Here is a 24896-nt window from a genome sequence, read left to right on the forward strand (position 1 = left end):
GCTGCATGATGCAAGAGCCCTGTATGCCTCTGCGTTGATGTGAGCCACACCCCGCCTCCACATACATTCCCTGCAGTGACCCTGATAGCTAGGGTCTGAGTCCATGGCCAGTGAAAAGAACAAGTGGCTCCTGTTTTCAGCTTTAGAGGCTGAATTCTGAATGGCACCACTTGCGTTGCCCTGCCTTGGGCTCTGGAATAGGGGAAATTACAGGAAGGGAAGGGAAGAAAGCAATCGTACCTGAAGAAGAGAGACATTGGCAAGGCTGAGTCTGAAGAGGTAGTTCCTGTGAAAATGGAAACAGACATCCTAAGTGACGCTGGTTCTGCAGGCAGGACCCAGGAGCAGCTTCCTGGCTCGGGCCTTCTGGGATGCCAGGACTGGGTGCTGATTGCCTAGGGTCAACCCCCAAGGAGAGCTTTACCTCCATTTGCCCACTTAATCTTCACACAACCCTGGGAGGAAATCCAGGAAGCTCCATGTTACAGATGATGAAGCAAGGTGGGTAAATGGCCCAAGTCACCAAGATAGTAAGTGAAGGAGTTAGGATTCAAACCCAGACTTTCCTCCAAGTCCCATGTTGTCTCTGCTCCCAGCCAACTCAGCTGGCCCAGAGAGGAACCCCTTGACCCCACCTTTTCCAAACATGGAGGCTGTTAAACGTAAAGCCTCACAGCACTCTTACAGGGATGCAGACAGCCAGCTTCCTCCTATCCTGGCCCGCCACCCTGACCCACCCCTCCTCACACAGGCCAGCCATCTCTCCAGGTTTAATGTCCTGGGGTCCTGAGTCCGGTTTGTTTGTTCATCTCCTGCAGTCTCTCCAGCAGTCGGTGACTCCGGGTCTGACCTTTCTGTGGCCACCTCTCTGGACCGCCCTCTCTCCTCTAGCCCAAAAGACCCCATCCACCACCTCACCATCCTTCTCCCCACAGTCCAGCCTGCACAGGGCTTCCAGGCTCACCTACCTCAAACCGTTTTCACCTTCAGTAATAAAGAGGATACTACTACTAGGAATAATGACATCAGACACTTTTTGAGTATCGTAAGTGTCAGCCACTGCTGCAATTTCTTTGCATGGACGCTGGAGCCAGAAGGCCACCATGTACAGACAGGGAGAATTCCAGCTCAGCCACCTGCCACCTTCTGAGAGCCTCAGTGCCTGTCTGTACGATGGGGAAGTGAATGGCTGTCTTTCTTATTTCACAGGACTGTGGAGACAGAGGAATGGTGTGATGCACATTAAAAGGCTCTGTTCATGTTGAACACATGTAAGGTCTTGGTTTCCCCAACACTTTTCTTGCTTTGGTTCTTCGGTCTTCTTTGGGCTATTCCTATTTCGGTTCCTAAACTTTTTAGGAATAAAGACTTTAGAAAGTTCTGGCCTGCCTCAGCTGAGGAGGGAAATGAGGGGAAAGGCCGTGGAGTGGGCCAGAAAGAGAAAGAGGGGCCCGTGTTGAAGGAATCCAGAGCCGGAAGGAGACGCCGCAGGCCGAGAGACTTCTCTTCCCAGCTCTGGCTCCAGGCCCAGGTCCCACTCAGCTTCTTTGCTGTCCTGGGGCTGGGGGGGCCTCCTGGGTGACCTTGGCTCCAGGCCTCTGCTGTCCTTCCCCAACCCGCTCCCCAAGTCCTTAGCAGAGCTCCCCCCGTCCCACCCTCCTGGGCTGGGAACAGATGAGCTCCAGCTTATGGCTGTGCCCCAGCTGCCTGCTCAGGTAACACAGGCATCTGCTCACAGCTTTAACAAATTAGAGGAAACATTGCATCACTTTATTCATTTTTATCCCATCAAAAATCATTCATCACAACATCGCAGTCAGCTCTCCTGGGAGCTGGAATATGAGAACAGAGAGAAATCTCTGTAGCCTGACCCACCCTAAATCCCTTGTGGAACAAGGAGGGGTATAAATGAATATAAAATTTCCCTAGCCTGAATTCCAGAGGTCCAGGGGTCAAGAAGAAGGGAAGACAATGTCAGGCAGAAGAAAAGGAGGAAGGAAAATGAGCTGGAGACAGGAAAAGAAAGTGGCCAAGGACCCACTACGTTGGTTCTAAGAAGCCTGAGGGACCAGGTTTAGAATTGATTTTCCCGTCCATCTGAGGGCATAGCCAGGCTTAAGGATGCAGGAAAACGTGTCCCTCCATCTGTGTGTGGGAAGCCTCCAGACAGAAAACATAACCACCTTCTGGGGAAGCCACAGAGCAGACCAGGAAGAACAGTGTGACCACAGTCACAGGGTAACCTAACCTCTCCAAGCTTCAGTTTCCTGGTCCATAGAATGGGGGTACATAGAACCCACTTCCTGGGTTCACCCACTTGTGAAGATTCAATGATTTACTGCAGGTATAATTTACTACATGTATTAGATTAAACACATGTGTGATTTACTACATTTACTACATGCAATAACTGACTTACTACATATATAGCACATGCCTGGCACATGGCCAGTGCGGAATAAATGGCAGCTTTCGAAATGCTTTCACAAGGCTCAGAGCAGAATCTTCGGATGCTACCATCTAGGTTTGTTAAAGTACACATGTAAAACGGGAGAAATCACAATTAGGTTGAAGGATCACATCAAGGCCAGTTTCCTGATTGTAATGTTGTCCTACAGTAATGCAAGATGTTAGCCTTGGGGGAAACTGGGTGAAGGGTATATGGGATCTCTCTCTATTATTTCTTACAACTGTATGTAAATCTACAATCATCTCAAAATAGAGAGTAAAACAATTACTCTCTTTGCTGGGAAAATAAAGTCCATCCTCTTGTATACTTGCATATGGACAGACTCCCTCTCGGGGGACAGTCAAGAATCTCACCACTGGGTGCACCTTCAGTTGGGGGTCCTGCTTGTTTGAGAGGGTGGCCCTGCTTTTCACCATATACTCCTTTGTACCTTTTGAATGTCCTACCATAAGACAAAATAGTTAATTTAAAGATTAAAAAATTAAAAGAAAAATGCTTTCAGGCCCAGCTTCACAGCAGCCCTGTGAGATTGGTGGCACAGAGACAGTAACTCAGACTTTACAGATGAGGTTACTTTACTGAGGCTCCAAGGTCAAGATCCCCCGGGACAGGAACCCAGCTCATCCACACCTAATCCAGAGCTCTGTTCCTGACTTGCCTCATTTTCATACAGCAAATGAAGGGGTGGAGACACTAAGGAAAGCTCCAGGGCAAGGATGGTCAGCTACAGCGTGGCCTAGAAGTGCCCAACCCAGTGGCCACCCCCTCCCCAACCCCACACCCACTGAGTCAGAACTTCTGGGCTGCAGAGCTGAAAAATAGTGCAGTCCCAGGTGATGACACAGACAGACCTGCAGAGCAACTCTAGGCCTGGGTTAAGGAGACCTGGCTGTAGTCCCCACACCCTGTTGCCATCATGCTATGTGATGCTGGGAAGGTCACCTTCCCCTCTCAGGGCCTCTGCTACCGCCTGCTTTAAATGAGGACAGTTGGATGACACCAGAGATTCTCAAACTTGAGTGTGATCAGGCCACCTGGAAGGGTTGCTAAAACACAGGTTGCTTCTTCCCAGAGTTTCTGACTCAAGAGGTCTGAGAAAGACCCAAGAATCTGCATTTCCAACACATTCTCAGGTGCTGCTGGGCCAGGGACTGCACCCTGAGACCCTCTGGAATCGGCCCTCTCTAAGCCCCCTCCCTACCAGAGCCAGTGGTCTGTGGTTTCATGAGGAATGAGCTCCTCCTAGTCCACCCAGAAAGCCTCCGCAGGTTCCCCTGGAGAGTACTGTCTGTTGGATATTGGATCTGAACAGCGGACTAAGAAGTCAGGCCACAGGCAGGTGAGGTCCTTCAGGAAAGGTTCTACCCCTACCCAGCCGTCCCAGGTGCAGGCCACCGGCTGGCCGGCAGGGGGCTCCTGGGCACCTTCTCTGCATGGAGCTCCCAGGGAACTGGCCCAGAAAGCCATTCTGGCAGCCGAGCAGGGACCAGGCAGGGACCGGGTAGGAGGTGGTCAGCAGGCATCCCTGCCCTCACTAACTGCCAACCACAGAGGCCTGCAGCTGGCTGAGATTGTGAAGTCAAGAGTCACCCCCACCCCCACCCCCACCCAGCCAAAACACGCTTCCTTCTGTGGGGGACAGACATCCACATGGAGAGGGCCCAGCAGAGAGGACGGGGCCCAGCACATGGGTCTGCCCAGGTGAGTTCATCCTGAATACTATTCCCTCCACTCAGCTCCAAGCCCCTGCACTTCCGGCCCCCACCCCTCTGCCCCTTGTTACCTGGCTCCCACAATGAGCTGGTTCCTGGAGGGGTCCAAGGCGAGCTGGGAGAAATCCCGGGCTCCAGGGTAGGTGAAATTAGAGACCCATGGCTGCAGATCTGGTGGAGGGAGAGGCAACACTGTGGTTACTGCTGGGCCAGGGGCTCCCAACTGCACCGCAGCAGACCACAGAACAGAAGGGTGAAAATCGGGGGGGAAGTGGGGCAGTGCCACCCAGGAGATCTGGTGTCACCTGCCCACCTCTGTGGCCCCAGGGACTTGGGAGTGGGTGTTGTAGTCACTGTTCTGCCACATTCCTTATCTCAGAGGAGGGCATTACCGTCCCTGCAGAGGCATGAAGGGATACCTATACTCACCCTTGACTTCCCCCAGACCCTCACTAGCCACATGAGTATACACTGGCAAATCCTGCCTGTTCTACCTCTAAACTGCCTCTGAAATCCTTCCACTGTTTTCCCACTGTATCCCACCCCCATCCAAGCCACCACTAGCTCTTGTCTGGAGCAGTGCCAACAGCCTCCTAACCAGCCTGGTTTCCACGCCTGCCCCTTTAGTCAATTTCCCACAAAGCAACCCGAGCGCTTGTTCTCAAATGCAAATGTGGTCATGTCACTCCCCAGCCCAGAACCCGTCCACAGCTCCCAACCACCCCCAGGAAAAGTCCAACTCTTGCGAAGGCCCTTGGGTTCTGGTCCCCTGTCCTCCCAAGTCCAGTGCCTGGCACAGTGATTATTTACTGATCCCCTGAAAGAATGATGCTTCACCTTTTACATTCCCTAAACTCTCCACCCCAGCCACACTAAACAAACACTTCATACTTCCCCAAGTCCATCCCACAAGAGCCTGCAAACCTTTGTGCTTCTGTTCTCCCTCGATGGAACAATTCCTGTTCACCCCCATCCCTACCTCCTCCAAGAAGCCTTCCCTGACTGCTTCAAGCCAGGGTTAAGAGCTCCCGTAGTTTTCTACTTTACTGCCACACTGTGTGTCTAGCCTGGTAGTTTGCCCTGGGGGCCAAGAAAGACTTTGCTTCCTAGATCTCCAGTCTCAGTTCAGCACCTAGCAGTGTTTGAACAAATATATGAATAATCCTCAATCCCTCCTTGTATGAGGGGAACTGGATTTTCAGACAAGATTCTGCAGAGGTGGGAGGTGCAGAGATTGCGCGGTCAGTGTCCACCCTGCCTCTAAGGAAGGTTGTTCCCAATCAAGGCCTTTCAAAGGGATTGGGTGGGCAGAGAGGAGACCTCACAGCCTCTGGGCGGATGGGGAGTGGTCTGGGAGGGCCTGCTTAGAAAGTGCCAGCTGACTCTCTCTGTTTCCCTCCTGCTGGAGACACACTTCTCCCTTCTTGGTTCACAGCCTCCTGATAGCTCTCCCTCAGCCTGTGCATGACCAATGGATGGGTGGGAATTGGCACCAGTAAGGAGAGAGCCATGGAGCGGAGGGACTTTCATGCCGATGGTAGTAAAGATTCCGGGGTAATGGGAGGCACTGTGCTTTCTCCCCATAGCGCCTTAGCAACTGACTCACACAAGGGCCGGCCGGCCGGGTGGCGGGAGGGGGGCGCGGGGAGAGAGGTTGGGGAGGGAGAGAGACTGTGTGTGTAATCCAAGGGAAATAAATCATTGCTCATTATCCCTCCACTACAGAGTAAAAGCAGCCCTTCATTTCTGCACGACAGGCAAACACTTAATCGCTCCCTGGAGAACTGAAGGTTTTGCGAATTGGATGTTTTTCAGAAAACTGTGATAGGCATGATTAAAAAAAGAAGAAGAAAGAAATTCTGCAGCAAAATGAAGCAAACCCCTTGGGCCTGCCTTTGCCCCCAGCAGGTGATCATAGGTTGGCAAGAATTGTCATGTAGTCACGATGGTCTTTGGGCAATATAGGATAAGAAGTGGATCTGGAGTCTGGTGGGTTAGGTTTTTAGCTGACCTCTCAGAAATCCTGGATAAATATTATATTACCTTAGAAATGAAACCAAGGGTCCTCCTCTTCCAGGAAGCCTTCCTGGATTACAGCCTCTCCACCCTGATCTTATTTTGTTCCACATTCTCTCTATCCTTTTCATTCCATTCACATTGTATGTTATTGTTACTCTGAATGTGGTCAAATATTTTCTGTGTGTGTAGGGTGGGGTCTTCCCTGTCCCTGTGAGACTGGGTGCTCCCTAACAGCAGCAAACAGATTACACCTTAATTCCCTCCTTCCCTTTCAACAAGGGTATTCCCGATATAGGCAGCTGAATGAGGGAGGAGGTGGCATGATGGGTCTGCAGCGGATACTCCTTCTGGGGACTTCCCAGCTCAGTCTTCACTTAGACCCTTTCTTGGGGAGGAGGGGAAAAGAAGAGGAAACAGGGTAGAAGCTGGGATAAAAATGGGGAGGTGGGAGTGGAGGTATGGAGGGTGGTGGCCTCTTCCAGTTTCAGTCCCTCTCCCATAGCCCCGACCAACACGGGCAAGGGGGATGGGGGAAGTGGGGACAGAAGGGGCCGGGCATAGCACGGGGATCCTGGGGGAGCCTTGGGAAGGGAACCAGACTGCTTGTATTAAACAGGCCAAGGGGACCAGAGGGAAGGCTGTCTTTAAAACACCAAGCACGTTCTGAGCTCCATGTATGGCAAAGGCTTTGGATGGTGACTTTAAGAGAAAAATGACATTCTCCATGACGCGCCTGTGATTTTAATTATAGTCAATTCAATTACCCACCTTGTGGATTAACCACCGCCAGTGTTAAGTCCAGGCTGGCTTCTCCTGCTGCCTGGAAGGGTAACACTGGCAAATGAGAGAATATGCAGGCTGAAGAGAAACATAGCTTGGCCCCCCCAAGAGAAACCCACAGGAGAAAATTTAACCTTACACGACAGAAAAACAGCAGTCAGATTCGGCGACTGGCAGCTCCTCTAGGGTGTTTAGGGGTTATGCACAGCTCAGTCAGGTGTCAGGGGAGAGGGAAACTCACAGTTACAAGCTGGCAGCCTACAGATTGGTCAGAAAGGAAGTGTAACATCCTAGGGGGCTTGGAGGCTGGGGTTGGTGCTGTCCTTGATTAGGGCAACTTCTGAGCACAGCATTCCAGAGCACAGTCCTTTGCCCAGTGTGAACTGAGTCCCTACTGTGTGCTCAGCCGTGCTAAGGGATGTAGGAACACAAGAGAACCAGTCCTGGTCCAAGACCAGAACCAGTACCAGCTGGGCTGAGGGACCAAAGGCAGTGACTTTTAACCAACAATACAAGATCATTAGGTACGCAAAGAAAACTTTTGTTCACCTCCAAGGCCCCACAGCATCCCCTTCTGTACCTGGCACAAAGCAGGGCCCAATACAAATTCAGCAAATGGATAGGAAAACTCAAAGCTGTCAGAATGCGGAAGGGGAGGAGGGCATTCCTTCATTCTGTAGGAGGGTAGGGTGAGAAGTCAGATTCATTCAATTCATACCTGAGGATCAAAAATGGTTTCAAGGACCCCAGGCACACAAGGAAGATATCTCCCACCTCCCTGACTTCCTCCCCCAATTTAATTTGCACAGATGGAGACCTGCCTGGTCGGGAGACAGGGATTCCCCGGCTCTCCTTCCATGTCCCTGCCCCCAGACTCAGCCAGGCCAATAGTGCCCCCAACAAAGCCCCTGGGAGGAAATGTTTCATTAGGAGCTGCCACAGGGGCCCCAATGTGAGGAGGGTAGCCCTAAGAATCCACTCCTTCTGTCTCCCTCTGTCCTCTTCAGGGACAGCCACCAGCACTCCAGGAGCCATCAGAAGTCTGAGGGTGTGCCCGCGTTTTGCAGGCTTAGGACATTGTTAATTTACTTTAATCCACTTAAGCCTTCAAAGCCTTGGATCCCAGCTCAAACAAGACAGCGCCGAGAAGACAGCTGGAAACCTTCCTCCCTGAGAGGAACCAGCCCACAGCTGGGAATCCCACCCTTCCTCAACACCCCCAGACTCTCATACATACTGCCTCTCCCACCCCTCAAATCCTGGGCCTCACTGGTTGATTTTTCCAATCGGGTTCCATCTTGCCCCGCCCACTCCTGCAGGATGGGGCTCTGCATGTCCTCCCATATGGGCCACCAGAGGGTAGAGCACCTGATCGCTCTGCAGTGGGCAGTGGACAGAGCACTGCACGTGGAGTCAGGAGCCCAGCACTGAGGACTGGCTCCGACAAGCCTCTCTGGCCCGCCACACCTAGGCTTCCCATGTGTAAAAGGCAGTGACAATCTCCTTGCACTGCCTCCCCAACAGGGTTACTATGAGGAGGAAACCAGCCAGTGTCGATCAAACTTAAGAGCCTGGGACCCCTGAGACTACATCTGCAGATCCCAGTGTGAGCTGCCAAGTAGATGGTGGTTCATGAAGTACTAATGTGACTGTAACACAACCAGGACCCACCCAAACTGGGTAACAGGTCGTGAGAGAATGTCTGGGATGCTCTGGTATTTGTGTTTTGTTTTTTAGCAAGTATTAGAATGTATATACTAATTTTAGAAACTCTTATCAAGAATTTACAGACCCCTTGGAATATGTCCAGTGATTTACAGATCACAGTTTGGGAAACACTTTAATAGCACATTCTCATACCCTCCCTTGACAAACAGAAGGCATTATGAGTCACCAGGGCCCTTGCACTGAGGTTTCCCAAGACCCTAAAGAGAGGGATCGCTGCAGCCCCTTAGAGCAGAAGGAAGCTTTCCAGAGATCTCCAGGTACCTCCTAATGCGTGAGTCATGCTGAGACCCCTGGCCACCTCCACCCAGGGCATCCACAACTTCCTTTTCTAGCAAAAGACTCCCCTTCCCCCAGGTTGGCATGCATGAAGGGCCTGAATAAATTACCGAGAGACAAAAATTAGACCCCTCCAGCCCATTGTTCCCCATCCTTCTTAAAACATCCAGCACCAGAGGAAGAGTCTCAGGACCCCGGGACCCAGCAGTTAATGAACATCCCCAGGACATTCAACAGCCAGAAACATCCTGCCAAGGCCTGACCTAAGTCCTTCAGGACACGGCCATTGCAAGACAGGGCCAAGTAGGAAGCAGCTCTTACCTTCAAAGGCCACGGTGGGGTGCTCGCTCAGGGCGCACAGCTGCTGCTCACTGCTGGGCTCACTGGGGACATCCTGGGAGTTGGAGAGGTGGGACAGCAGCAGTGTGAGGCTGGGCAGCAACAGCGAGACAGCCAGGGGGCCTGCAAGCACCATGGTGGGCCCCTCTGCAGTCCTAGCTCCGGGAGGCAGACAGGGGAGAAGACCTGTAAAGTAAACACTAAGTCTCACCAAGGGCTCCCTCCATCTGGGCCCACTTCCCTCCATTTCCTTGTGGTTATCAGTGCCCCCACCGGATTTGAAAAATAAATTTCTATTGTATTTATGTTACTCAGAGTTTGCTCTGCTCTAGTAAATGCAAAGATATAGATCATTCCCTGAAAGCTAATTTCCCCTGTAATAGCATTCTCTACAAAACTGACAAATTACAGTGCCTTTTCTATTTATGATTCCAAATGGTTTAAAATTAGTTTTAATGATAAAGGTAGTATCTTAGGGATTTTAATAATGGAGCTGAGGCCATGGGTAGTTGTTTGTATAAAGATAAATCTGGATCCGTAACTCATACTTTATATACTAGGAAAAAATTCAAATAGACAAAAGATTTCAATGTTAAGGATAAAAATCATAAAAATACTAGAAGAAAATGCAGGCAGGATCCTTTATACCTTGGCATGAGAAACCATGGCTCAAAATCCAGAAGCCATCAAAGAAAAGATTGATACATTTGACTACATTAAAATCGCAAACACCTGCACTTCCCCCTCCTCTCCCCCAAAACAACATCAATCAGGCCGGGCGCAGTGGCTCATGCCTGTAATCCCAGCACTTTGGGAGGCTGAGCAGGGCGGATCACCTGAGGTCAGGAGTTCAAGATCAGCTTGACCAACATGGGGAAACCCCTTCTCTACTAAAAATAAAAATTTAAAAAAAATAAAATAAAATAAATAAATAAAAATTTTTTTAAAAAATCCATCAAAATCATAAGGAAAATGACAAACTAGAAAGAAATATTTGTAATTCATATCACAAACAACAGACTGATATTACTAATATATAAAGAACTGAAACTGCCTTTGCAAAAAGTATGACAGTGCAGGAAATCTGACCTAACAGACTCCACCTTGCTTCTAGCCTGCAAGTTGCCCTTGCTCATTCCTAGGCCTAGGCCAAGCTAACTGTGGAAGGAATTTAGTTTACAGTTTAATTTTGAAGCAGAGAAGATTACAGCCCCTTCCCAAAGCAAACCCCCTCCTTGCTTGGGGATCACACCTCCTTTGTAATACTAACAATTTAGCCACAGGATAAGACAATATGGCTCAGGAGTCATTCAGCCACATGTCACAAGATTAATAATTGCTCCTATAGATAACATTATTGTAAAACCTGAGATTGGTGTTCTAGGTATTTTTTGAGACCCTGTATTCTATTGGATCTGCTGGTGCCATCCAGACTGATAAACTGGTTCATCTGACCTTGTGGCCCCCCTACCCAGGAACTGAACTCAGCACAAGACGACACGCTTCAACTCCCTATGATTTCATCCACGACCTAACCAATCAGTGCTCTCCACTCCCTAGCCCCAGTGCTTCCCAAACTATCCTTTAAAAGCCTTACCCTCTGAATTTTGGGGGAGGCTGCTTTGAATAATGATAAACTCCTGTCCTTCTGCTTAGCTGGCTTTGCATCTATTAAGTTCTTTCTCTATTGCAAAAACTCGCTGTTCTCAATGCATCAGCTTTTCTGGACAGCGAGCAAGATGAATTCATGCAGCGATTATAGAACTTCTAGGAATCAGGAAGGAAAAGACTAACAATCCAGTAGAAAAATAGGCAAAGAATATAAATATAAACAGGAGCTTAAAATATGAATGACAATTATCCTCACTCATAATAAGAGCAACACCAGTTAAAACATAGACTGAGATACCACTTCTCATCTATCAGTTTAGCAAAAATCCAAGTTAGATGCTGTAGTCTTTTGGTGAAGCAGTGGGGAGAGGGCCACTACCATATACTGCTGTGGGGGTTGGGGTGTGCAAGATGGCAAATACCTGTGGGGTGATCCTGGCAATATCTGGCAAAACTACCCATGTATTTACCCCTCAACCTAGCAACCTAATTCTTTGTGTCTACACTCGTCCTCCTTGGAGTGTGTTCCACAAACCAGTGTCGATTCACACACTGAAACAACTCCACGGTCACAGAAATGCAGAGATCTGAGAGTCAGTGTTTAAAAATCTTTATAATAATTTGACAGAGTAATTTTATGTATATTGAATCTAATAACAAAATATTCAGGCTTGTATGTTGCATGTTTTATTTCAATTCATTTCTCTAGTAATTCACTTTTATTGAATTTTATGTAAGTATCCATCTGTGACAGATTGTAAATTGAAAAATCAAACCTGCCTCTTCACAGATAGTTGAGGGCAAAAACAGACCACAGAGGCACCTGCACACGTGCAAAGTGACTTACATACGAGATTCTTCATTGTGACATTCTTTGAAAGAACAGAAAGGCAGGAAACAACCAAATATTCAGAAACAGGAGATTGCTCAAATAAACTAGGGTATATCTTCACAATGGAATATTATGCAGCTGTTAAAAACTATGAAGATTTTCTCTCTTTATTTTACTTAATTTTTAGAAAGACAGAGTCTTGCTCTGTCGCCCGGGTTGGAATGCAGTGGCACTATCATGGCTCACTGCAGTCTTGAGCTCCTGGGCTCAAGCGATCCTCCCAGCTCAGCCTCCCTAGTGGTTGGGACCACAGGCATGCACCATCATGCATGGCTAGAGGGGCATGCTCTGTAGTAAGTGGAGGGGTCGTCTTGTTCTGCTGCCCAGGCTTCCTCTAGGCTTTGATATGGAAAAATATCCATATCAAAAAAGTGAAAAAAGCAAGGTGCAGAACAGCTTAATAGCATGGTACCTTTTGTGAAAATAAGAGGGTAAAAATAAGAACATATGTATTTATATATGTTTATAATAGCATTGATATACATTAGAAAAAGAAACCAAAACTAATTTTAGTAGGTTATCTTTAAGTAGCAAAATGAGAATCAAGGCTTCTCAGTAAATACCTTTTTATATTATTTTCATTTGTGACCAGGTAATCATATTGGCCACTCAATAAAGTTTTTAGATTTAAGAAACTTTAAAAAAAACTAGTTTGGGTTCACTAAAACTCCTGGAAAACCCTAACATTTGTCTGACTTGTCGCATCTGAGTCCCTTCCACCTCCTATCTCCTTCCCTAGTCCATCCAACATGTCACCAAGCCCCACTGACCCTATGTCTCTCAAAGGTCTCTAACCCAGAGTGAACTCCTTGGTGTCACTTTCTTCAGCAATGAAATGAAAGGTTGAACTAGATTGGGGATCTCCGACCAGGAGCTGGGGTGAATTAGAATCATCCCCCTGAGGGAGCAGAGTCCTGGGCTGGCAGGTATGGAATTCCCAGGTGATTCTGATGAGCAGCTCCCAGGGTGGAAGCTGGAGGACTAGAGGGCTGGGGCTCCTTCCTGCTCTAAGACGTTTGCCCCAACCCTTCCTCGCTCTTCCCTTCCTACTGCCACTACCTTACTCCAGGTCTGGAAAATCACAGTAGGATTACTTTTTTCCTGCCTAAGTTTCCTCACATGTGTGTGAAATGGAATAATACCCATCACTGAATGGTTGCACGCCTCCAAGGAAATAACAGGATGAAGCCAGTGCACCCAACTGGCCCCTTCTCCCCCTACTCCCTCCCTGGTCTGCACCCCATAGGGAATTAGGACCCACAGCACCTTTTTGATCCCCTTATCCTCAGGCTCAAACTCATTCATACTTTACTCCTCCCCAGAAGAGCCTGACCATTCCTCTTAGCAGAGACCCTCTGGGAGGGAGATTTGGTCCAAACCCACTCCCTGAAGTGATTTTTCACACTGTCACTCATGTGGAGTTTTTCCTAAGTGCTAGTCTGGGTCCGTCTTGTGGCATGGGGTTTGGCTCTGCTGCCCATCCTTGGAGCCCACCAATTTTCCTGACATTGACCCCTGGCCCCTCAAACAAGGCCGCAGGACTGGGGAAGAGGGATTCAAAGGGCAAGGCCAAATCTCTGGAGCAAGACAACCTGAGGCCCAGTCCTAGCCCTCCTCCTTGCTAGCTGTGTGACTCTGGGAAAAACACTCTCTCTGCCTTAGTTTCTCCAAACTGGGGATGATAATAACAATATCAACTTCTTTAGCAGTTGTGAGGATGAAACGGGTTATTACCTTTAAAAGGCCTAGAGCAGTACCTGGCAGACAGAGTGATCAACTAGCATGAGTTATTCTGATGCTCTGGGGAGAGAGGAACAGGGACTGGAGCATTTCCTTTTGCCCTCTGACACTTACGCTGGATGCCCTCTGCCTGCACCTCCTCCCTGCTCTGTGCCTGGGAGGTGGACGAATGTGGGAGAACTGCATCCAAGGAGGCCCTGCTTGGGTTTGGCCAACAGAGGGAGGAGAAGGCAGTAGAGTGAGCGCAGCTGCATCCCTCGACAGACCAGAGCTCCCCTGCTTCCAGGCTTCGGAAGGAAATCGCTCCCTCTGTCCTCCCTTCAGAACTAGGGGTGGTGCCGCCTCCTTGCTTACCAGCCCCTGGGTACTGCACAGGGAGTTATCCCATGTGGTTCCCAAACCCCCTTCCAACACCTTTGTAAACAGTTCCTTTATTAAACTGCCCTCACATTACCCCAAGTGAGTATGTCATCTGTTTCCTGGGGGGACCCTGACTGATAGAACACCTCATTAGGGATACTCAATGCATATGCAAATAGCAGCTTTTTAGCCCTTAGCTGGGGCTTTTCTCCTGTCAGCCCCTAAGAATATCCAAGGTGCCAGGACAATTGCCCTCCTCTCCCCTCACTATTTCCCACCCTCCCGCTGACCTGTGCTCCCTTCCCAGGCCTCTCTGCCTCCCCGCCCCAGGTCTGACCACCAGCTTCAGAGCCCCAGGCCTGGCCCTCTATGTGGCCAGATCCCAAGCTCCAGGGGCCGGAATTAGAAGCATATCCTGGGCCCCTTCTCCTACCCTGAACCCTAGGACTTAAGGTACCTAAGTTCTGCAGCAGAAGTTCCATTCTTATGTAAATATGTCCTCCAAGTCCCTTTTGAATCAGTAATTGCAGATTAATATTACTGTGTCCACCTGGGGCCCAGCACAGCACGTCTGTCTGCTGTTTCAGGAGAGAAGGGAAGGACAGGACACGAAGGGTGGGGAAGGGATGGAGCAAAGCCTAGATCTGGGATCTCCTCTACTCAGTTACCTTCCCTCCAGGTGAGGCAAGAGCAAGGAGTCTATGCCTGCAGCTTTGCAAATTTCAGCACAACTACGGGTATCATACTGAAAAAAGAAGAGTGGTCGGTTCCCATATCACTGGAAATGTTCGGGGTCTGACTTTTCGAGGCGAGTTCTAGACTTGGGAGGTGACTTCCCAACTCCCAAGAATTACCCATCTATGGCAATCATCTCCCCTCCATTTGTGGTCAAAGGGGTAGGCCCCAGCAGCCTCATATGTACCATGGGGTCCCCATCCCAGCCACAGCTACTTGTACCAGGATGGTCATGTGATCAGAACAAACAAATCAGGTCTCTCCCACAGCAATGTGGGTGTGTGAACCCCCAAGGTCAAGTCAGTCTTTGTAGAGGAAACTGGAATATGTAAATGTGGACCCTGGTCATATTCTGTTTTTTGTTTGTTTGTTTTGTTTTTTGTTTTTTTAATGAGACGGGATATCACTCTGCTTCCAACCAGGGTGGAATGCAGTAGGCATGACCATAGCTCACTGTAACCTCAAGCTGCTGGCCTCAAGTAATCCCTCAGCCTCCCAAAATGCTGGGATTATAGGCATGAGCCTCTGTGCCCACGGTGGGGTGGTTATCTGCTACCTGCCATGTGAGCTGAGGACAATCTGAAGGCAAAGACAAGTGACAGGAGACAGAGGCGTGCTGACAGCTTTCCAGTTCCCAATTCCAGCCCTTTCCTGAGGTTTAAATATATTCTGCTTCCATGAGCCACCCCCACTCCCAGATCCTTGTAATAAAATTTCCCGTTTTTACTTAATCCCATTGGAGTTATATCAGACTAGGAGTTGCCGACAGGCGTTGCCTCCTAAGTCTGTCCTTGCCTTCCTCCTTTCTAAAGGAGCCTCGGCTTCATGACAGCAGGAGGCAACCCGCCCTGCTCAAAACTTTCCCTAGTCTTTCAGGCAGAGGTGGCCCATGAGATGCATGAGGAGGTTGTCAGTGGGGCTTAGAGGGATGTGTTCTAAGAGAGCTTCCCTTTTTCCAGAGTGGTCGGCAGATAGGAGGAATGGTGCCACAGTAGCCATCTGCAGCAGGTAAGTGACCTTTAGCCATATGCTAAGGATGGCAAAGCAGGTCAGGTCAGTCTTTGTAGAGGAAACTGGGACAGATAAATATGGACCCTATGTGGTGGTCATTTTTTTTTTTTTTTTTTTGGAGACAGGGTCTCACTTTGCCAGCTAGGCTGGAGTGCAGTGGAATGATCACAGCTCACTGCAGCCTCAACCTCCCAGGCTCAAGCGATCCTCCCTCCTCAGCCTCCAGAGTAGCTGGGACTACAGGCACATACCACCAGGCCTGGCAATTTTTTAAATTTTTTAAATTTTTTATTTTTTTGTAGAAACAGAGTCCACCATGTTGCTCTGGCTGGTCTCAAACTCCTGGACTCAAGCTATCCTATCACCTTGACCTCCTAAAGTGCTGGGATTACAGGTGTTGAGCCTACCTGAGTAGTCATCTTCTCTTCTTCTTTTTCTTTTTTTTTTTTTAGACCCTGTCTCTAAAAAAACAAAGGACGTGACCTTTAGCCATATGCTGAGGTAGGTGGAACCTGGGACGTTGAAGATGGAACCAACTCCGTTCTGTCTACCTCCAGACTCCTTTCCTATGCTTGCTGTGTCTCTTGTTTCCTTCTCTGCAAAATGGGGAGAATAATAACACCCAGCTCACAGCTGTTGTGGAGATGAAATAAGTTATTTTTATCTAACAGGCCTAGAACAGCATCTGCCACAAAGTAGGCATTGTATAAGTGCTATTATTATTATTATGAGCAAATAATACACTCCTAACTAGTTTAAGTCCTTGCTTTTCACATCTTGATTATATTAACTAAATATAATTCATATCCCATACACTTTGGTTTCTCATACATACAACCAAATACTCCCAAGACAAACAGAAACTTCTATTTCTAACACGTCTGTCTGATTTGATGTTAAAATAGTTCCAGAAGTTCCCACCAGCAGTGCATAGCCAATCCAATTATCCTGAGGGTTGTATAGTATCATACAAAGCCCTGAGCTTGGGAGGCTGCCCTACCTGGTTGCAAACCTTGGTTTCATCACCTGTGAAATAAGGTTAATAGCTTCTTGCTTAGAGAGAATGCTTTGATACACCCAGAACTAAGTCTGGTACCGAGTAGGCTCTTTATGAAATCCAATTCATATTTTAGTTTACTAGTAATATGTAAAACATATTCCACTAGTTACCTAAGTATCTGTTCATTCATTTATACAATACTTCACTGAGCATTTACTGAACACCTGCTATGTGCTGGGCCCTGTATAGATGAGAAAGTGGGGAGGAGGGAGGTTCACAAGACAAAAGCATGGTCCTTGCCTTCAAGGAGCTTACAGTCTAAAAGAGGAGAGGAGACATGTCTCCAGTGAGCAGAGACAGCGACCCGTGGCCCGGGGTCTGGATGGGGAAGGGGGCACAGAAGGCCCGTGTCTTGCCCTGCCTCAGGCCTGCTTGGCACTGGAGCTGGGGCAGAGTGCTCTAGGAGTGGGAGAGGGGAGATGCAGCACCAGCTGACTCCTGCTATTTTGGGAAATCTTCAGCAGCGAAGAAAGCATTTTCCCAAATCTTTGGCCAGAGTTTCTCTTGCCTTCTCTCCCGCTGCTGTCCCAGTTCCCTGTGGGTCCTGGGTTTGGGGTCACTCTAATGATGCCTGGAGGCGTGTGAATGCACGTGTATGTGTGTGAGAGAATGCACGCCCACGCACATGCCCCCTGAGGCCTCCCCGCCTTGTATGGGACTTCTTCTGGGCTCATTTTCCCAGCACAGAGATTAGGAAGAGGGTTTGCTGAAACAGGCGGAGGGGGTGAAATTGGCGAGTGACAGTGAAGGAGTGCAGAGAAGTGGAGGCAGGAGCCAAGGCCAGAGCAATCAGGAGGCCCACAGCTACAGAGCGACCCGTGCCCTCTGCTCAGGGGCAAAGGACGACGGAGACAGAGGCGAAGAGAGTGAGTATGAGAGCTGAATTCCCCACAGAGCCCAAACTGGCCTCCTAACAGGCGCCCCCTGCACAACTGAACCCTCCCCCATTTTCAGAGAGGGGACTACCCAGACCACTCTGGGGTGGGTAGCAGCTGAGTTGCCACACTGGGATCATTCCATTCAGCAGGAGGATGCATCGGGCCCGGCCCTCCTGCAGGGTCCAGCAAGATGGATGCATGGGTAGAGCAGCAGGCAATACCCTAAAAGAGAAAAGACGCCCTGGGAAAGTGGCTGACGGGCTGCAGTCAGGAGGGCGGCTAAGAGGCCTCGTGTAGAAAGCGGGACTCTCTTGAAGAGAACAAGGGTGGAGCTTCCCCAGCCACCAGGGGCGAAGAGCATTCCAGAGGGCACAGCAGGGGAAAGACTTGGCCCTGGTCTATCCTTGGACAATCTGGAGAAGCTGGTGGAGGGAGGCAGAGAGGGAGTTGAGTCTGGAAAGGAGGACCGAGGCCAAATCACAGTGAGACTTGAGCACAAACCTAAAGATTCAGGAGGTCTCCATCTGCTGAAGAGGACTTGTGGCTAGTTTGGGACAGTACAAAGATGTGGTCGGGTCGGTGCATGCTTTGGGAGGTTTGGTGGCAGTGAGCAAGGGGACAGGTGAATTAGAGCAGGCCGTTTATCAGCAGGGCAACTGTAGACATTGGGAAGCTGGTCTTGCACCCAGAATGCAGCTAGATCTCAGGCCCATTTGCACCCTTGTGGAGAATTCCCCAATCCAACTGCGGTGCTTGGCTCCAGACAGAAGCAGGGAGAATGAGGGACCAGGTTGGAAGTCGTGTGGCCCACAGAGCTGCACCCAGGCAGGAGCAGCACGGCCACTCATACTGCGGCCGACAAGGAGGTCCTCTCCAGGGTAACCTCAGACCTCTTTTCTTTTTAGTGAAAAAAACCATGAAAGGGTGTCATCAGGAAGAAAAAGACAACTTACAACCCTAAAAGATGAGGGCTTGAGTACAAGTGCCTGGAGCATATTGACAGCATGCTAGGCACTGTGCTAAGTACGCTCTTTCCCCTGCAGGATCTCACAGCAGCTTTGCAAGAAGGCCAAGAGGTGCCCACATAAGCATCATTCTTGAAGCTGAGGCACTTGCCCAAGGTCCCCCTGCCACTGCCAGTGAAGCGGGGATTTGAATCCAAGACTGTCTGCTGCACAAGCCCACACCCTAGGCCGCTACACTCACCATCCTCCCTGGAAGACAAACTGGCCCCAGCCCTATCGTTGCATTCCACAGCCCTGGCTCCACACGCTCTCCAAGCAGCCCTCCCAGTTTAATTTGGTTTTCTGAGTTGGCTTCCTTACTAGGGAGAGTGCTTTCTGGCTATAAATTATTCAGCTGACTTCCTGCTGCACACCAGCCTCCTGTGAGTTTGGGCTGTGGGAGGCAGGTTTTCCGGGTCCTGAATGGCTCCGGAGAAATTCTAGAGGTTCCAGATGGACAGGGCAGAGTCTGGAGCCCCGAGCCCAGCGCGATGACAGCCACCTGGCAGCTTCCCCCAGCCCAGGCCTGACAGCCAGGGGCCAGGGTGGGTGGGAAGGAAGGCGATGCTTCCTTTACTCCCCACCTCCAGCTCAGCACATGAGGATCTTTGGGGAAGGGGATTCAGGCTGGTCCTCTTTCCTGAGTCCCCTCCATCCTTGCCTCCATTCAAAGTCTCCACTTGGCTGCCTGCCTGGGAAAGGGGGAGAAAAAGAGAAGGAAAATAAAAGAAGAGGAAATAGAGGGGAAACCAAGAGCAGGGAAGAATGTGTACTGTCTGCAGTTTGGCAGGGGGGGAAAGGCATTGTGGAGGCAGCCCTCTCCTGCCCCTGCCCAGGGCCACGAATATGGTGGCCCCGCAGCGGGCTTCTCCGTGGGGGCGATGAAGGCATCTTCCCACCCACCCATCACTCACCACTTGGGGGGCCAAGCTTAGCCCAACTCAGCACAAAGATAAGATTGAGATGCAGATGCCTTCCCATTGCTCTGAATAGAGCAGATTGGATACGGATTTTCCTCTTTTCTTCCCTTTAAGACCATCTGGGGGACTGGGGCCCAGAGGGAAGGTTTGGACCAGAGCGGGGAGGGTTAGGGGGAGGAAACCCTTCCTAGCACTTTTCAGCTCTAAAATCTGGGGGGTGAGGACATGGGGAGCCTCTCCTACCCCAACTCCCTTGCCCTCTCCCAGTGGCAAGTTCATCCCCTGCCTCTGCCTTCTGCAATCTGGGTTGAGTTCTTCTCTCCTCCATATATTCCTAGAAACCTCCAAGTCACGCGTGTGTGTCATGAGTGTTCCGGCAGTCCTCCCTGCAGTCCCACCTACATCCCTCCAGCTGCAGTGGGGAAGATAAAAGGAACAAGGTGATGACCGAAAGTTTAACAAGAAGGACTCTGACACAGATCACATGGTTCAACACTGTACTTTATAGATGAAGAAACTGAGGATGGGAGGACAGAGCAAGATTGGGCAGGGAGCTCACAGCAGAGACTAAATAATAGCAGGATCAAGTAACAGTGACAACAATAATAACAATGTTATTATGTACCCAGAAGTGTTCTATGCTCTTTATATTATGCCACTTAATCCAAACAATAACCCTGTGAGGCGGGTATTATAATCATCCCCATTTCATGGATGGGAAAACTGAGGCACAGACCAGTAAAAAGTAACTTGCATGAGGTCAGACTTGTAAAAGCTGGATTCAAACCCAGGCAGTCGGGCTCAGGAGTCTGCCCCTTACTCAATGCCAGCACATCACACAGGACTCAGCCATTTAGAAAATGACATTATTTGACATAGCAATGTGGGTAGAGCCCAGGCCACTCCAGGGAAGGTTTGCAGATGGCAAAAACCTCTTAAACATGGTCTATAATCTGCTGTATTTGTGATCATAGAGACTAGTCTTGCTCCTATGAACAGAGTAAGTCAACACATGGTAAGAATTGAAAACAAGAATACAACAAGAATGTTTACATCACTTGGGAAAACAAAGTGTGAACATCATGAGGGCAATTGTGTAGAAGACAGGCATGTGGAGGAAGATGGACCAAATGCATGCGCTGAGAGCGTGCAATCATCGGGGAGAACCAGGCCCTTGCCTCATAGAGTAGCAGTGTGGCTTAAACAAAATAAGGTGAATAGCATGTTTGGTTCATGCCTTGCACAGATTAGCATTACAAATGGTGGTGGTGGCTTCACTAAGGTAATATGATGACTAGGATTTTGTTTTTATTTACCAAACATTCTGTAATGTTTTATTGTTTTTGCAAGGAAAAAGAAAACAAAGGAGACTTGCCTACTTTAATTGCTGAAATTAAATGCTAAGGATGTCACCAGACGCAAATCAAGCTTATCTATTCATTAGAGCAGCCTCCTTTTCCTCCTCCCCATGGGCAGGCTCTCTCCGTGGAAACATTTCACTATCAGATACTCAGTTGCGGCATAAAATGAAAACTGCATTTGAAAACATGCCCACAGCTCAAAAACAGGCAGCAAATCCAACTAAAGGCCTGGATTTTCTTGGGATTTCCAGCATAAATTCAGTTGCTCAGCATAAACCTTTGTGGGGAGGGCCCATTTCTGCTCACTTCCTCCAGTAACGTTCCTCACATCCAGAGAGTTAGTTCTCTGTAATTCAAAGAGCTCCTACAGAGATGGATGGTGGTGATGGTTACAGGACGGTGTGAATACTTAATGACACTGAACCGCATAACTTGAAAATGGTTAAAATGGGTTGGTGGGAATGTAAAATGGTGCAGCCGCTATGTAAAGCAACCTGGCGGTTCTTCAAAAAATTAAATATAGAGTTACCGTATGATCCAGCAACTCCACTTCTGGGTATATACCCCCAAGAATCAGAAGTAGGATATTGAAGAAATATTCCTACACATGTTCATAGTAGTATTGTTTACAATAGCCAAAAGGTGGAAGTAACCCAAGTGTCCATCAACAGATAAATGGATACATGAAATGTGCAAGATATATACAATGGAATATTATTCAGCCTTACAAAAGGAGGAAATTCTGACACACGCTACAACATGGATGGCCCTTGAGGACATTATGTTAAGCGAAGTAAGCCAGTCACAAAAATATAAACACTGCACGATTCCATTTATATGAGGTACCTAGAATAGTCAAATCCATGGATATAGAAAGTAGACTGGTGCTTGCCTGGGGCAGAAGGAAGCCGGAGTTATTGTTTAACGGGTGTAGAGTTTCAGTTTTGCAAGATGAAGTGTTCTGGAGATGGAGGGTGGTGATGGCTGCACAACCATGTGAGTGTACATGATACTACTGAACCATGGACTTAAAAAGAGTTAAATGGCCAATTTCATGTTATATATATGTTACCATAATTTTTAAAAAGGAAGAGCTGCTCAAACACAGTGGACTGAGGTCTTAGGAGGTATGCTGATGATACCCCAGATGAGGGGGTCTTCTCCCTGCTCTCCCCTCAGTCTGGTACCTGCTGCAGCCCCCTTACACTCCCCTGGGCACACTTACCCCTGACCAGTGAGAGAAGCCAGCCCCCTACTGTCCATCCACACCTTAGCTGTTGGGCTGGAGTATCAGGTGGCCCAGGGACGAGGTGGTGGGCAACAGGAGACGGAGTGAAGCCTCAAGGCATCCAAGAGACGCAGGCCAGGCACCAGCTGGAACCACTCACTGAAGGGGGAGAATTTTGGGTGAGTCATGGATACATGATGAACTAGGCAAAAGAGATGAGGTCAGATATGAGGCCAGACAGCCCCTGGGACCACATGGTTGCTGCTGTGTTTGTTTCTTGGTGCTGCTTTAACAAATCACCACACTAGTGGCTTGAAACAAACTTTTTTTTTTTTTTTTTTTTTTTGGAGACAGGGTCTTGCTCTGCTGCCCAGGTTGTAGAGCAGTGACACAATCACAGCTCCTTGCAGCCTGGACCTCCTGGGTTCAAAAGATCCTCCTGCCTCAGCCTCCCAAGGAGCTGGGACAACAGCCTGCACCACCATACCTGGCTAATTTTTAAATTTTTTTGTAGAGATGATATCACTATGTTGCCCAGGCTGGTCTTGAACTTCTGGCTTCAAGTGATGTTCCTGCCTCAGCCTCCCAAAGTGTCCTCCTGTCTCTCTCTCTCCAAAGAGACTACAAGCATGAGCCACCACACTGGGCCTAAAACACACATGTATTGTCTTATGCTTCTATAGGTTAGAAGTCCAACATGGGTCTCAATGGGCTAAAATCAAGGCATTAGCAGGACTACATTCCTCAATGGAGGCTCTGGGGGAGAATCCATTTCTTTGCCTTTCCCAGCCTCTAGAGGCTGCCCACATTTCATAGTTAAAGCCAGCCACATTGCAATCTCTAATCCTTCTTCCACTGTTACCTCTCCTGTGGACCACAGCTGGGCAAGATTCTCTACTTTTAAGGATCCATGTGATTACATTGGGCCCATCTAGATCATCCAGGATAATCTCCCTACCTCAAGGTCCTTGACTGAATCACATCTGCAAATTCCCTTTTGCCTTGTAAGGCACCATATTCACAGGTTCTACAGATTAGCACATGGACATCTTTGGTGAGCCATTAATCTGCCTGCCACAGCCACCCTAGGGACTCCCGCTCAGTCATACCCACATGGCAAACACATTTCTGGCATCCAGAGACTCATCTGTGACTGAATTTCTGAAGAAGGAGTAGCAGCCAGTAAATAGATCCCAGCAAGTCATGGTCACATGGTCTCAGGGAAGAAGGAGCTACTGCTGGAGGAACATCAGGAAGCCGGACACGCAGGCCCAGGGGGCGGGGAAGAGGGAGGAGCAGAGATGTGGAAACGACAGGCACAGGAAAAGCGAACAGGGTCTGTCCCATGAGAAAGAGGACAGCCATAAAATAGAAAGAGGGAGATTGCGGGAAGACCTTCCAGGTGAACTGCACTCCAACAAAAAGAAATTCATCAACACCAGCACACACGGTGATTATTATTCACTTCCCAAAAGGATTTTCCAAAGTGTTCTTTAAGTAATGAGTTCTACTGTGTTTTTAAAATAGGATTTACACCGAATTTTTCAGTAACACATAAAGGGATGCTTGTAAATCTATGGAAATGAAGTGAGACCAGTAACATCTGCTGCCTTGCTTTCTGTGCTGGTGGTGTCAGAGGGAGACAGAAAGAACCACAGACTGGGGTGATGGGCTCAGACTCTGCCCCAGCTTCCTCAACCCCCTGCCCCCCCATGAAAATTATCCTATTTAATGCACACACCACCCTTACTCTCATTTCACACATGTATAAACCAAGGCTAGAGAGGTGAGGGAAAAGTCACAATGGGTGGCTGCAGGTCAGGTCTGGCCCAAGGGCACTCTGACTCCAAAGCCCCGTTCTTTTAGCCACTCACAGACAGCAGAGACTTTTCAGGGTGGCAAAGAGTCGTGTGTGTGTCTGTGTTGGTCACAGAAGCTGCATCCCTCCTACACGCTCAAGGAGATGAGCAGACAGCACCAGGGGCCATTGCTTACCTAGCGGGTCATTTCTGGGATGCTAATGAAACTTTCCATTAGAGACCAAGCCTTTCTTTCTAAAGTTATTAGAAATAAGAATCCGAACTGGCCGGGTGCTGTGGCTCATGCCTGTAATCCCAGCACTTTGGAAGGCCGAGGTGGGCAGATCACTTGAGGTCAGGAGTTCTAGACCAGCCTGACCAACATGGTGAAACCCTGTCTCTACTAAAAACACAAAAAAATTACCAGGTGTGGTGGCTTGTGCCTGTAATCCCAGCTACTTGGGAGACTGAGGCAAGAGAATCACTTGAACCCAGGAAGCAGAGGTTGCAGTGAGCCCAGATCGCGCCACTGTACTCTAGCCTGGGTGACAGAATGAGACTTCGCCTCAAAAAAAAAAAAAAAGAAAAAAAAAGAATCTGAACAGCCTGAAAGAGGTTAAAAGGCTTATATAGGGCCAGGCATAGTGGCTCACGCCTGTAATCCCAGCACTTTGGGAGGCCAAGGTGGGCGGATCACGAGGTCAGGAGTTTGAGATCAGCCTGGCCAACATGGTGAAACCCTGTCTCTACTAAAAATACAAAAATCAGCTGGGCACGGTGGTGGGCACTTGTAATCCCAGCTACTTGGGAGGCTGAGGAGGAGAATCACTTGAACCTAGGAGGCGGAGGTTGTAGCGAGCCAAGATCATTCCATTGCACTCCAGCCTGGAAAACAGAGTGAGTCTCTGACTCAAAAAAAAAAAAAAGAAGAAGAAGAGAAAAAGCTGTGATATAAGTGGCTGATTTTATTCCA

At 48.9% G+C, this 24896-nt stretch overlaps 1 protein-coding gene across 2 annotated transcripts in view; it reads right to left on the minus strand.

Annotated features, from left to right (window-relative positions):
- The window catches only part of SEMA5B (semaphorin 5B), a 122417-nt gene that overhangs the window by 31017 nt on the left and 66504 nt on the right, over positions 1–24896 (minus strand). Inside the window, exons 2-5 of one of the 2 annotated variants that reach the window (XR_003118101.1) lie at positions 22122–22283; positions 9307–9510; positions 4254–4353; positions 241–286 (exon numbers count right to left, since the gene is read on the minus strand). Coding sequence is in view for 1 of the 2 variants with exons in the window: in XM_025375798.1 (XP_025231583.1) it covers positions 241–286; positions 4254–4353; positions 9307–9460 (300 nt within the window). In the remaining variant the exon portion in view is untranslated. The remainder of the gene's footprint in view (positions 1–240; positions 287–4253; positions 4354–9306; positions 9511–22121; positions 22284–24896) is intronic. The other variant, XM_025375798.1, reaches the window with a different exon arrangement.

Source organism: Theropithecus gelada, chromosome 2, assembly GCF_003255815.1.
Source record: "Theropithecus gelada isolate Dixy chromosome 2, Tgel_1.0, whole genome shotgun sequence".
Classification (NCBI taxonomy): domain Eukaryota; kingdom Metazoa; phylum Chordata; class Mammalia; order Primates; family Cercopithecidae; genus Theropithecus; species Theropithecus gelada.